This window comes from Eretmochelys imbricata, chromosome 2 (assembly GCF_965152235.1).
Source record: "Eretmochelys imbricata isolate rEreImb1 chromosome 2, rEreImb1.hap1, whole genome shotgun sequence".
Classification (NCBI taxonomy): Eukaryota; Metazoa; Chordata; order Testudines; family Cheloniidae; genus Eretmochelys; species Eretmochelys imbricata.
The window spans coordinates 199491399-199505890 of NC_135573.1; the positions used below are offsets into that span (position 1 = coordinate 199491399).

Here is a 14492-nt window from a genome sequence, read left to right on the forward strand (position 1 = left end):
ACTTCTGTTCATGTTAGCTGCAACTTCTATGAATCAGAGAGGCTTTTAACACATTTCATTTGCCTCTCCTCCTGTTTACCAGCATACAAGTGGACCCTAGTGATGTTACTTGAGAATAATTTATTAAGACAGGAGACTCTCAGGAGAGTCACCATCTGTGTTCACTTCAACCTAAACAGGAATTCAAAGATTAAGGGCTTGGAAAGCTCTTCAGGGGAAGGATGTAATGATTACTTCCACTTACTTTTAGAAAGTGTTTAACAATTAAACCACAAAACAGTCGGTTAGAAATGATCTTTATTCTCCGTACCTCCCATACAGTTTTCAGATGATGATTCAGAAACAGGATGAGATGCAGTCTATGCCCATGTCCATTTATACTTTAATAATAAATTGTACCCAGATATTGACTACAATATTAGATGTGTTTTCCTTGTAAAAGGTACCATTTATTTCTGTTAGTGCATGAACAACAGGAAATCAGAATTTGGGACCAAGTCAAGGCAAGATCCTCATTTGAAGGGGCACTGTCAACTTGAAATCTAGTTAGTTTCTCCAAATGAGTTAAAAGTTGTTTCTCACCTGGCTCTCTGCCTATTTTGGAGGACTTTGTGTCACTTCCCACCCCGCCTCCCTAGGATGCTGTGTGAGAGATTCCCACAAAGTGAGAAACTTCCCAAGGCCAATGCTTAAGTGCTCTGCCTAAAGCTGGGATTCTGCAATGAGCTCCCTGCTGGAGTCACAAAGGTTCTGCGTGGGCCACGGGTTTCAGACCATGAGGCGCTCATGGCAGGACTAAAGCAGTGCCAATACACAAAGCAAAATGGCAAGAGGTTTCTCTATTTTCTTTCAACAATGGGGGCTCTGGTGTGGGTGATTTTGTTTAGCAGCAGCAGCTACACAATTTTCAGGGAAGTTTGACAGTGCCCCTTTAAATTGTGTTCCCAGCTCTCCAGAACCGACAGCTTGAAACAACAAACCCTTCACTGACAATCCGCAAATTTTAAATTGGAAAAATCAAAGCTCATCGGTTGCTTTTGGGCGCACTGGTCTCCCTGAGACTAGCTTTACGGAAAACAAACCATGTACCCTACTCAGTTACAATGCAGTGAAGACGTTTTAAATTAGTATTAAAAGGATAGAAATCTACTCCTACCCTGCTGGTAATCATAAATCATCTTCAACTAACCAAGCATTCATCCACCTTGGAGGAAAAAGCAGTATCTTATACCACTGCAAATCAGCGCAGCTCCACTGACCTTACACCAACTGGCATTCTGATTCCTTGTGCCTCGGCATATGTACTGTCCCTCCCCCATGTAGACTTTATATGTATAGAGATACACAACAGCATGGAAACAGCTTTGTTTGCTAACATAATGCCCATATTTAATCTTTTCAAACCTGTACAATCAGTAACATTTCAATAAATTCATACAGTACGTTATATTAATCGTTCCGCAAAGTCCCATCTACAGTACTCATAAATGTCTTGCATGAAGACTATTATCTCAGCATTTAACAAGTGTATAACCAGTGACACAGTAAAAGAGTGAGCTCACAATACATGGCTAAAGTAACTTCTTTCTGAAGTTCAGTTATGGAGTTCATGAAATATGAGCCATTTTGAATAGCTTTTTCTTTTTCATTAAACCTTTTGGCATGAATCTGGGGGTTTTTCAGCTGATGTAAGTTCGATTTGCATGACATGTAGGAAGATTTCATTCAAATGAAATTGCACACAGCAGAATATTTATATATTGCATATATATTGAATCTAACTAAAATTTTAATAAGCAATCCTTACACAGTCCTGATTATACATTCCTAAAGGCTTAATAATAAAAGTTTTAAAAGAAAGAAAGAGAGAGAGAGAGAGATGGTGATGAGGCCTCTATAAGAAGCCAAAAATCAGGGGTCAGTTTGACCGTCACTTTTGAAACAGGGTATATAAAAGAGCCACCTTGACTCCTTGTAGAAACAAATGATGCAATTGTGTCCTTTCAAAAATGTGCATTTTAGAATACACATCAGTGAAGCTTTAAAACTAATAACATTGGTTGAATGCAGTGTTTACAGAAATGAGGGGGAAATGCCCTAGAAATGTAATCTCCTGAAAACATTTTAAAAAGGTGGGCTGTTTTCCAGTGGTTGAAGTAGTTTGAAGCAGGAGGAGAGCTCTCACCCCACCAGCTGAGGAGGAGGGGGAGCTATTGGGAAAGCCTGTGCCCCTCTGCTTTTTGGCAAAGCAAGGATATAGCTGCACTCTTTCCAGATCCCCTTCAGTTTGACTCCCTTGCCATTCACTTTTGGGCAGAACTCATCCCTTTCAACTGAGATTTCTGCTTAAAAACTGATGGCCCATGTTCATGCTACAGCGCAGCCCAAACCTCCTCTCACCCCCACCACTACCGTTAGCGGCAAAACTGCCATTGACTTGCATGGTGCAGGATCGGATCTCCAGGGCCTGATCCAAATCCTACTGAAGTCATTGGGAAGATTCATACTGACTTCAACTGGCTTTGCAGAAGTCCATAGCGTTTTGAACCTGCAAGGTTAATGGGAGTTCTGCCATCAGAAAGTTTGAGGGACTGTGCCCTTACACATCACATTAACCCTTTAGCAACAACGCTCTATCAGTTGACAACAGTTAGTGTTACACAATTTTAAGACCTTAGAGGGTCAAACTTTAACATCAGTCAACTAAACATGAAGGTAAAAAGAGCATTTTCAGCTCCCACAGTATATGACAGTAACATGACTATTTATAACATTACTGCTTTGGCTTTTTAAATCACGAGTCTGTGGTGTCACTTCCTGCTATAACAGAAGAAATTCAACTCCATGAGGAACATTCCCCCTCCTCCCTTTTAGGGTGGAAAGCAGCAGAATACAAAACAGACCCTCAAGTCTGGGAATTTTTCTGTCTGGAATAAACAGAGCCCCAAACCCCCAAAACTCTGTTTTGTTAAGCGAGTCATGATATCCAACAATTGAGTGCACTTGTTTTCCGTACACAAAAAATGTTCTTTAAAAAGCATACAGCTCCAATATTTATATACATATTAAGGTTGGCGGTAAAACAACAGGAAAAGACCAAGGTGTCTCTCTCAGCTCTGTATTCAAATCTTATTGAGCAGTCAACTAGCAAATTGGTGTAGTGTAAGAAAGAAATGGACACAGAAATATACATGCAAAAAAACCAAAAAAAAAACCCAAAAGAAAAAACAAACAAACCTGCAATCTGGATATTAGATGGATACACTTTTCCTGAAAATTTTCCTTGATTCTTTAGGAGGAATTGATGAATTCTGTTGCTCATCAGCTATGCTAGTGTCCATCAGCTTTTTAACCACTATCAGCACAAGGTAAGAACCTTAGCTGCAACAAATAATCAATCTAACTAGTACCCTGAACAATTCTCTTTCAGTTAATAGTTCTCGTTATAAAGTTGGACCTGACTGCAATTTTGGTGTCACAGTATTTCTTTTATTAACAAATATAGCATATCAATGCAAATTTGCTGTTTTCTAAAAATTATAAATGGTCAGATAATTAGTTCAGCAATACACAAAGTGCATCTATTTTGGTTCTTTCCATAGAGAACCTGCTTTTGCAAGTTTAACTCCTTCACAGTTTAAAATATTGTGAAGAAATTATGTCTATATTTTTATGTAGAACAATTTATATACATACACAAATATATATATATACACACACACACACACACACACAATTCTGTACTTTATATAGGTCATTAGTTAATTAGTAAGAGCTTTCCAGACAAGCAAGACTACATGCGTTAGATATGGGAAAGCCCAACTGTCATTTCTCTCATTTCCCACACAGCTACTATGCTTTTGATTTTCACCAGAGGAAGCTGACAGGTCTTTCTGTTGAGTGAAAAACTTTACAGTCAACATACTGATGATTCTGGATATTTTGATGAACTCTGAATGTCACGTTGCTAACCACTGGACGTACTCACTCTGAAATGTTACTGCAAGGTTACGGCGTATCAACCAATCACTAAGAGTCAATGAGGTTTTCTTCTCCAGCAAGTGGTACAAACATATAAATAAGTATTTTAGCACAAAATATACAGCTTAACATGAGGCAAGTTCATGTATAAATAAGAGCTAAAGGCCTATGGGTGAACTTTAAAGGCCAAGAGTTCCTCAGAGTGCATGTTGTTTAAGGAACGCAAGTCAGGTAATTTCAAAAGAAGTTTTGTAAAAATAGAGGCTTCGTTTGGATGGTTTTTCATAATTAAGGTCCTTAGTGCACGAATTAGTGTCTCCTGCAGCGCCTCCACAGAGTTAACATTTTCTATTCCAGATCGATCTAAAGGGAAAGGGAGGGGAAAAAAAAAACGAGTGGGAGAAAAGGCAGGCAAACATAGCTTGCAGATAAAAAGCAGTTACGAGTCAGTTGTCCACATCAACCAATATAGGAAAAAATGTGAGCCAAGACTTTCAAACCTGGGTGGCTCAAGCGAGTCTCCCACATCCTTATTTAGGCCCAGATTCAGCAAAGTTCAGACACAGGCAGGCAGTCCCATCTCTATTCAGCAAAGCAAAGCACATATGTACTTTACTGAAGAGAGATGGATTTAAGCACATGCTTGAAGGAAAGTATGGGCTAAAGTGCTTTGCTGAATCAGGGCCTTAGCTGCATAATGAAAGTAGCCTAACAGTTTGGAGGTGCTGCACAGCCAGCACCTTCCACTGACTTCAACAGGAACCGCAAGTGCTCAGCACTGCAGAAAATCAGGTCTAAGAAAGAATTTAAGAGCCTAGCTCTAAAGTCCTGTTTTTGACCACCATCTTGGGGAAGCTATTTGAGCCAAGTGTTTGGCTCAGCAGCCACTGATGAATGGAAGCAGAGCCAGTTCAACACTTTACAGGACTGGGCCCTATCTCAAGTTATAGTTAGTTAGCCAGCACTGAGAACAGATCACATCCCGGGAGACTGCTGCACTAGAACATGTTCACTATCTAAAGCTCTCAACATCCTTCCCTTTTTCAAGAAAAAATATTCCACTCAGATTCTGCCTGTCTCAAGCACAGAACGTGGGTGCACAGTTTGTGAGAGCGTCTAAGGAGCCTTTTCCCCACACTCACATGGCTCAGGCAGAAATGCAGCCCTTGTACACTTGGGAGCACAGGGACTGATCCCCTCCCTATGCTCCTGGGGCACGTGGAATCCCAAAGGCGGATGGGAACGGAGACATGGCCACTGCTCCAGCTTTTCTTACGTATTGGCTAGCAAAATGGGGGACAAGGAGAGAAGAAGCTGCATTCCCAAACAACTGTAGAAGCTGGCCAGCAGCCTCCACCTGCTGGTGCTGTTTCGGTTTTTTAAACACTTAATGTATCACAGCAGCAACATTGGAGAGAATGGGATTACTCACCAGTGGGACTATTCAAGTGAATAACTGCTCACCCATGTGACCCTTAGAAAATGAATTGCTAGGTCTGATGGTGTACTCAAAAATCAATAACCTGGGAACTGTTTAAGGGCCAGTCCTGCATTCCTTACACCCTGGAAACTCCCAGTGATACTAGGAACCACATTGGGAGTTTGGGATGTGGCAGGAATGCAACTTGGGGCCCAAATCTCAACTCCGATATTTTAGCATTTTATGGCAGCAGAAAACACAATTTGATGGTCTTTAAAGTATTTTATCAAGTTCCAAATAGACTAAAAGTGACAATTTTAGGAAAACTGGGTCAGTTCCAGCAAAGAATTGAGTGTCATGAATTCCCCCTGATTTCAATAGTTAAGGTTGGTCATCATTTTAAAGACTTGATGGGCTCTTCAACTGCATAAGGTATGGTTCATGATGCAGACAACCCTATTGCTAATAGAGGTTCCGATCCAATTGCAGGATAGAGACTTTACCAAAAAAATTGAAACTACTAAGCTATGTACCAGGCTTTGAAGATATCTCTGAGGTAAAAAGGACCTGGTTCTCCAATTACCCACACTGGTGTAAGTCAGGATTAACTTCCCAGAAGTCAAGTTACACCTGTGTAAAACTGGCATAAGCGAGGGGAAAATCAGGCCCATAGTTCCCACTCTCGACCTATTACTTGTCTGGCTGCTGACACTTTTTGGAAAGGATATTTTACTACAGCAGTGAGACAGCAGTAGAGAAAGCCAGATATTTTTCTTTTCTTTTAAACAGACGTTTGGGTTCCATAGTAATAGCAGAAAAGTCCTAAATATCTGCAAATCAGGACTGTTTTTCACATATGCAATTTCCCCCTGTCCAGAGCTACAGAAGTTTAAACTACAGGCCGCCAGGAATTTAGAAGAGGCCCATTAAATCCTTCAAGCCAACTTAATTAGGCTTAATATATATATTTTACAGAGGCCTTCACTCTAATGACAACTGTATTCAAAGTTTGGCAAAGGTATAGATTAACTTTCTTTCCTTACCAGCAGAGACCAGGACAACTGCTGTAAACAAACTCATTTCCTCATCATTAAGTTGCAGGCCACTTAGTTTCTCGCTAAATTCAAACATGGAGTTGAGTAGATCGCCAGCTCCCATTGAATGCAGATCATCCACACTGTACTTCTTTCCACTAAGGAAGGTGACAGTACGTTCCTTTGCATCAAATAAAGATGCAAACCGTACCATTAAAACCTGGCAAAAGAGAGAAAAGAAAATATAGGCAGATTTGTATAGATCTATGAGAAAATAAACTAATTTTACAACTATGTAATAGTTCATTCCTACCACTTATCTTGATTAGAAATAGACAATACCCCACTTAGCTCTAAAGAATGATGCAAGCTACGTCCCTGAAATCTGGGAGAATAAGGAAAATTAGCTGCTGTTTGGGGGTAGAGGGGGAGAAGGGATAGCAGAACTAAAACTTAAGCCTCAGACATCCTGAGCCATAAAGAAAACACTGTTCACAAATGCATCAGTATGAGGACTTGTTTATAGTTATGGAGCAAACAAAAAATTCATGATATTAGAAGAAACGTTTTCTTCGCCCTGTGTGTGTGGGTAGCAAGTAACAGTATCAAGCTAAAAGAAAAGGAGGACTTGTGCCACCTCAGAGACTAAGAAATTTATTTGAGCATAAGCTTTTGTGAGCTACAGCTCACTTCATCAGATGGATCCTCTTCTCGAGTAAACTGGAATAGCTCCATTGAATTCAATGGTGCTATGGTGACTTATAACAGCTGAGGATCTAGCCCATGGTGTGTTGTCTGTAGAAGTACCATGCCACTGCTGGGTTTTTACAGGCAATGTTAGTGAGCCCCGGTGGAAAAGAACAGAATGTGTGTCCTTGGAAAGGCTAACACAACAGAGCTTGAAATTACACCTTGTCTGTAGCTACCAATTGGGGATATATTTTTTGATATAGGTACCTCTTTCTGAGCATTTACAACTGTCAAACTTCGCCTCCTTGTTCTCAGCTGCACTGTGAATTTTTTCCATGTGGAATGGCTAGTAAGGTTCCATTTGCTCAATGTTTAACAACCCCCGACATGTTCCATTGTTTAAATACAATGTGCAGAACTGCTACTTTCTGACTTGGATAAACTAAAACAAACTTCATTTTAAAATGTCTAACTTCTTGCTTTCTGTTATGGCCTTGATTTTTTTCCCCTCTGAAAATCAAAATAGGCTGCTGGTGTGCAGAGACTGCCTGTCACCCTGACCAGTACTGTCTTACTGTTTACTTGCACTCCCCCATCTGTCTGTATCTACCTGTCGTCTCTTGTCTGACCGTCAGAGTGTAAGTTCTTTGGGCAGGGACTGTTGGTAGCACCAGGGCACCTGTATAATGCAAGGTTAGGTGCTTAGGAAAGGGATCCTTGAAGGCCAGTAAGTTGTGGGGGGAGCCACCTGGTGTGAAATGCTGAATGGGAGGGAGATTAGGACCAGATCCACAAAGGCATTTGAGTGCCTAACTCCTACTGATCTGGGCCTTAGGCAACTGACTGACAGGCTAGAACTAGGCATGTCCTTCGGCTCATGATTCTCAGCTGGACCCTCTCCTGGAGTTAAGCACCTAAGCCAGGTCAGCCCATACCCCAGCAGCCCAAACCCAAGACCTTTCTCATAGAAAACGAGACACACACGCACACAGCTGATCGCCCAGTTGTTAGAGCTCTTATCTGTGCTACGGGAGGCCTGATTTCAAGCCTCTCCTTTGTCTGATTTGGAGCAGGGGCATGAACCAACATGACCCACATCCCAGGTGCTTGCCTTAACCACCAGGTTCCAGGCTTTTCTGGGAGCTTCGTCAATCTCTCCTCTTGAAGTTATTTCATTTATCAGCTATTCATTGGAGCAGGGATCTGAACCTGGGTCTCCCACATCCCAGGGGCGTGCCCTACTCACACAACTTAATCCCATCCCGGTTGTCTCTTACGACAAGCAACGGATCTTAAGCATGCTCTGAGAATGCGTCTAGGAGTGGGCCTCGCTGGGGACATGGGGAAGGAGGAGCAGTCTAGAGGCTTCTGTTTAAGCAAGAGTTTGGTGCAGCTTCTTAGCTGTGGGACAGCATCAGGACCTAGGTAGCTCTGTGCATGCCTGCAGGTGGAAACTCTATGTGATTAGGCAACAGCTGAGCACTGACTTTGACAAGTTGTAACTGGCACCTAAATGGTGGACTCAGGTGCCTACAGAGGCAGTAAGGCATCTAAATACTCTTATGGATCTGGCCCATGAGCACTATAATATTATGGGTTCACTTTCAACAGAGAAATATATGCTGTGGTGAATTTTAGCACCATGCAGAAGCCTATGCACCAATGAAGCCTGCAAACTACAGTTTAAATAGGACATAAACAGTGGACAGGTCTGGGGCTGGCCTTCTGCAGGGGGGAATTTCACCGCAAGGTGCTGAACACCCCTGCCGCCACCATTTTCTCTGGAAACTGAAAATGCTCAGAACTTCCAGGATCGAGCTCCAGAAGCGTGGAGTCACTGGCCTAAAATAATGACTCTTCTAGGTGAACAGGATATTAATTCTGGTCTTCAAACCACATGGCCCACTCCTCAGCTGCTGTAAACTGAAGCGCTTGAGGCTATGCTTGTTGACACCAGAGGAGGAGCTAGAGCTAAAATCCAGAGTGTAAAATAAAATCTAGACTCCAGATAGGAATTTTAGATAGTATGTCAAACTGGTGTTTTCAAAAGGGCCTCAACCATTTGTGCTTGTGCATGACTGTGTCTTGGAAGGCATCTCATTTGTACTCATGTACAAGTACTCACGCACAAAACTACATACAAGTGACATACAAGTACATGTACAAAGAGAGGCTGTACTTAGAAAATTTGGCTCCCCAGTGTTTCAATCTATATTAACCACAGCTCCAGTGCCAGAGGGAAGGTTTAAATTTGCTAATGTGGTGGTTCTGTTTTAAGTTATCCCCCTGCTTGATGAAGGTCTCCGCTCTGTGGAACCTGAGCAGAGCCTAAAACGTGTAGAATTTTTCAGACAGGAATCCGTTTTTTTGTGTAATTCGAGCAAGAGTTTTAATGGTTACTGCAGGCAAAGATGTGCTGGGGAAAGGTGATAGTGTAGGCTAAGTACAAATATGGTAATGAAAACATAAGGCAGGGCACTGGAAGGGGGAGCAGTCAGAAGCAAGGAGAAAGTAGCATAGAGGAGGCCAGGACCTGGGTCTGAGTTTCACAGTGTAACAGGTACATCTCACTCCAACAACTGACCATTCTAGAGCTGTATAATTTAATGCATTATCAGTGAAGAAAGCAAGGGACCCAACAACTTTCCGGAGAAAATAATTTCTTCAGTGCAAGTACACACACAGTCCTATTTCCCTGCTTAAAAATACGTGTTACAGAAACCAGACCTGTCTGAACGAGACCTTGAATTCTGTGGGGCCAGGTTTCCTCCAGTCATGCAAGCTTTAACTCCACGAATAATAGTGTGCATCACACACACAGGAGGACAGGCCCCTAAATAAAGGTCATCAAGTGAGGGACACTGACTAGTTGTAACACCACATCAGGAGTCCTTGCATTATTAACCAGCTGATACCAATTTACGTACAGTACATAATGACCATACGTAAGCATGTCTTGTCATAAAGAGCTGGTGGTGCTAAGGCCCACTACTAATGACCCAACTATCAGCCACACTGCAGACACTATGTAGTATCTACAGCAGGGGTGGGCAAACTTTTTGGCCCGAGGGCCACATCTAGGTATGGAAATTGTATGGCGGGCCATGAACGCTCACGAAATTGGTGGCTGGGGTGCGGAATGGGGTGAGGGCTCTGGCTGGGGATGTGGGCTCTAGGGTGGGGCCAGAAATGAGGCATTCAGGATGCTGGAGGGGGCTCCAGACTGCAGCAGGGGGTTGGGATGCAGCGGGGGAGGTGAGAGCTCTGGCTGGAGGTGTGGGCTCTGGGGTGGGGCTGGGGACGACGGGTTGGGAGTGCAGGAGGATGCTCCAGGCTGGAACTGAGGGGCTCAGTGGGTGGGAGGGGGATCAGGGCTGGGGCAGGAGGTTGGGGTGGGAGGGGGTCAGGGGTGCAGACTCCGGGTGGTGCTTATCTCAAGCAGCTCCCAGAAGCAGCAGAATGTCCCCTCTCTGGCTCTGTGAGCTGCCCTGTCTGCAGTCACCGCCCCGTCCACAGGCACCGCCCAGTCCACAAACACTGCCCCGCAGCTCCCATTGGCCGCGATTCCTGGCCAATGGGAGCTGCGGAGGCAACACTTGGAGCAGCGGGCAGTGTGCGGAGCCCCCTGGCTGCCGCTATTCGTAGGAGCTGGGGCGGGGGGGCATGCTGCTGCTTCTGAGCAGGGCAAGCCTTGGACCCTGCTCCCCAGCAGGAGCTCGAGGGCCGAGATAAAACGTCTGGAGGACCAGATGCGGCCCCCGGGCCGTAGTTTGCCCACCTCTGATCTACAGTGTGGGTACTGTATTGCTGAGTAAAGTTCCAGCTACTGACACCAGAGGATACTGGAGGCTCCAGTGACTGCAGTACCCCCAGTTACCACTGGAGGGACTCCTGCACAGATGGAATCACTCCAGCCCCATCAGGTCTTTCTGCAGGAGAGACTTCAGGCAGCAGAGGGAACAGGTGCAGAACAGGGAACTGAGCCTCTGTGGGGTGAATAATTCAGATTAGACCCACAGAAGCAAGGTTGCTGCCTGCAGGTAGCTATTTAAAAGAAATAAATGATGAGTTCTGGGGTGAGGGAGGAGGTGGAGTAGGGTTCTCAGTTGTCTAAGTCTGGGAAAAGGGTTTCTGGTTGAAAAGTTTTGCTGAGCTGACACAAAACCATGAACCCTGCTGGGGCTTAAATTAAGTTAACAGGCTCCAGATGCAAACAAGATCCTCAGCTGGTGTTACCTGTTATAGCTTTATTGACCTTAATGGTTATATGCCATTATACCCATAGAGAGATGGAACCAGATCCTCAAACGGAGCAATCGCATATCCTGGGGGAAGTTTGATTCTAGATCGAGACACATACATCTCTATTAATAAGGCGTAAGATTGCTGCACAGTCAGCCCAACATCTAAAGCATGAAGGATGTTGGCAAGGCATTTACTGTGATTCTCACCTCAAATGTCCCAGCCTTTAGAAGATTGACCTGGTCATGCTGGGAAAGATTTCGGAACCCTGGAATGCGTTTTGCGAACTCCACCACTTCTTTCACTGCAGGGGTGAAGCTCATCGAAAATTCTTCCCAGACTTCATGGCCAGACTTACTTGGGTCCACAAAGGGAGTCTTGCTCATTGGACAAACCTAGAATTTCCACACACACACACACACAAAAAAAAAACCCTCTTCAAATTATATTCCACATTTTAACCAGTCTTTGAAAGAAGCAGACTTGTTGAGGAAATCATCGCGCTAATGATACAACAGATAAAATAGGAATATTCATTAGTTAAGTAACAAGGATATTTCATGCAGCTCCATTAAATATCAGTTTAAAATTTTCCTAACTTTGACTGCTCCAACAATGTAATTAGGGAAAGCTGCTACCATGCAGGAAATCGAAACTGAACACCCCATTTCTGATCTCACTCTCTTTGTCTTCTATAGTTATCCCTGAATCTGCCCTCACTTACTCCACTGTAAACGAGGATCAAAGAATCTAAACTGCTCTTTTACTGCTGGAATGGGCGGGGAAGAGAATGCTGGTGGGAAAGCATGTTCAGACCCTGGCTGTCATCCTGTTGTCATCTCAGGGACAGCTGTGACAAAGACAAACCCCAGCGTCAAGCAAGCTCTGCTCAGAGTTTAGGAGAGTAATCATGATACACCAGGCTTGTCTGAAATCTAGGCAGACTAACAAGACTGAGAATGATAAGTAACGCTGTAGGGCCTATAGCCACAACTGGAGGTCTGAGCCCCACTGGACTAGGTACTGGCAACATACACTAAAGTAGTAGCTTACAAATAAGGGGATTCTCAGGAAGCTGAGAAAAGCTTGAAGGATTGTCAAAAACTAGGAGGTGGAAAAATGTAGCCAATTTGCACTTGAGGGTTTGCAATTATGGAGCATCACAGAACAAGAACTGAAGTATTTCCTATGTTCCCCCTCCCAGTCTGTTCCATCTAGAAAGGGAGAGAGTCTACTTTAAGGAAAAGAGGCAGCTACTGCAAGGTAAAGAGGGGTGGGGGGGATTTAAAAATGGGGCAAAGGGAGGGAAATATGCAGCATTGTTGCTTGACTTAAATCAGTTAGGGTGATCAAAGAGGCTGCGATAAGGAAATGCTTTCTGGTATGATGCTGCTACTGGACACTCCTAGATGAATGGGGATAAAGAAAGGGAGGACCCATACTTGTAAATCCTTTCACTGGCTCAGAGTTTAATTTGTTGTAGGGTTAGAAGGATAGGTTTGTTGTGGACAGCCTAGAACCCTCCAAATCCAAATGTTTTAAGTAGTTTCCATAAAAACACCTGCTCTCAAATAAATAAATCAATAAATCTAGCCCTAATAACTATAAAATTAAATTAAAAAATGACCTGCCTGACAAGGTGAGCAAGTACTAAAAGACCCTGGTAAAAACAGACTTAAATCAACTAGATTGTCTCTAAGGATGAAATCCTGACCCCACTGAAGTCCTCACTGACTTCCAGGAGGCCAAAGTTGCACCTCAGAACTTGTGCTTGCATACTTTTTAAAAATATATTTCAAGTTAGTGCATCTAACTTTGTAAATTATTTTAAAGGTTTTATCCCCAAGAGGAAAAGGGTGGAAAAGGACTTCATGATTCATAGGACTCACTTTTCCAAGAAACCTACTGTAACCCGATTTTCAACTATATCTTTTATGTACTTTAGTTGAAAATAGACTATCTGGCAGCTAAAAGTCGAACCTTATCAATTGCTTGATTTCAAATCCCGTACACAGTGTAAGCCGTTGATCTCTATCTAGTAGTTCTTTGCCCCTAAACTCTGTTTGGTGCTATCTGGGTCTCCACTATGGACCAAATTCATCTGTGTGCAACTTCACTGATTCTGGAGCTACATTTGGCCCCATCTGTATTGACAGATCATTAAAAAACATGGCAAAAAAGTCTCCCTGAACCAGCAACAACAGACATTACTGTACCAGGTGCATTCTCCCTCCAGTGTTGCATGAGTATATATGTATGCTCTCATTTGCCGAAAACCCATCTTCTGGGATCTTTTCACACATTCTTTGAGTATAACCATTGGTAAAGTTCATACAGTGGCCATTTGTGAAACAAACGGTGCGCCCATTCGGATAATGCATTACATGTCTCCCTTTGTATTGTCCAGCAAGAAGTTGCTCACTTTCGGTATAATGGGTGTCACTAAGCCCACTGCTACAATAGTCGCTATTCAAACTATATTGCTCAGGGTTCTTTGGAATTCTTTCCCCGCTCTGGGGCTGCCTGGCCTCAGCTGGGTTTTCTGATTGCTCCTGGTTGTACATGAAGGTGTCCTTGTGGGCTCTGGTCACCAAACCAATCACTTCTTCCTTCGCAATGTCAGAGGGAGGAGGAGGAGATGGACTTCTGATGTCTTCCAGCTCTTGTTGGGGTTTGGATGTAAGCTCTTCTTGAGACGATGGCAGCGCTTGCTCCTGATGTTCTGTTAATGTTTCATTTGGCAAGTGACCATTGAACTGGCTGTTCATCATGGTCTTCATGGCACTTTGCATTTCAATCAGCATCCTCTGTTTTTCACGTTTAGGAATGCGGCCAAATCGAACAGCTAAGGACGGGGGAAAAAAGGGGTTTAGTTACCCATGTGCACACCAAATTCAGTCATGAAAACCACGACACACAGAACGGATAATCTTGCCTTTTTACGCTCGGACACTAATCCTGATCTCATTGGCATGGCTGTATATCAGCAGTAACTCCACTGATGTCAGTAAAGTTAACCCAGTGTAAAGCGGGTGTCATGTTAGAATCAGGTCCAAGATCATCTTGTTATGCACCACTGTTTATATGTAAAATGAAGGCAGCAAAAAATATAACAAAAGTATCTG

The 14492-nt window shown here is 43.3% G+C and overlaps 1 protein-coding gene across 6 annotated transcripts in view; it reads right to left on the reverse strand.

The window, feature by feature from the left end:
* Positions 1-282: 282 nt before the first annotated feature.
* The window catches only part of NR1D2 (nuclear receptor subfamily 1 group D member 2), a 32335-nt gene continuing 18125 nt past the window's right edge, over positions 283-14492 (reverse strand). For all 6 annotated transcript variants that reach the window (XM_077811267.1, XM_077811268.1, XM_077811271.1 and 3 more), the window contains 4 exons: positions 13584-14212; positions 11577-11762; positions 6445-6655; positions 283-4344 (listed from right to left, as the gene is read on the reverse strand). In XM_077811267.1, the coding sequence (XP_077667393.1) occupies positions 4148-4344; positions 6445-6655; positions 11577-11762; positions 13584-14212 (1223 nt within the window). In that variant the 3' untranslated portion in view covers positions 283-4147. The remainder of the gene's footprint in view (positions 4345-6444; positions 6656-11576; positions 11763-13583; positions 14213-14492) is intronic.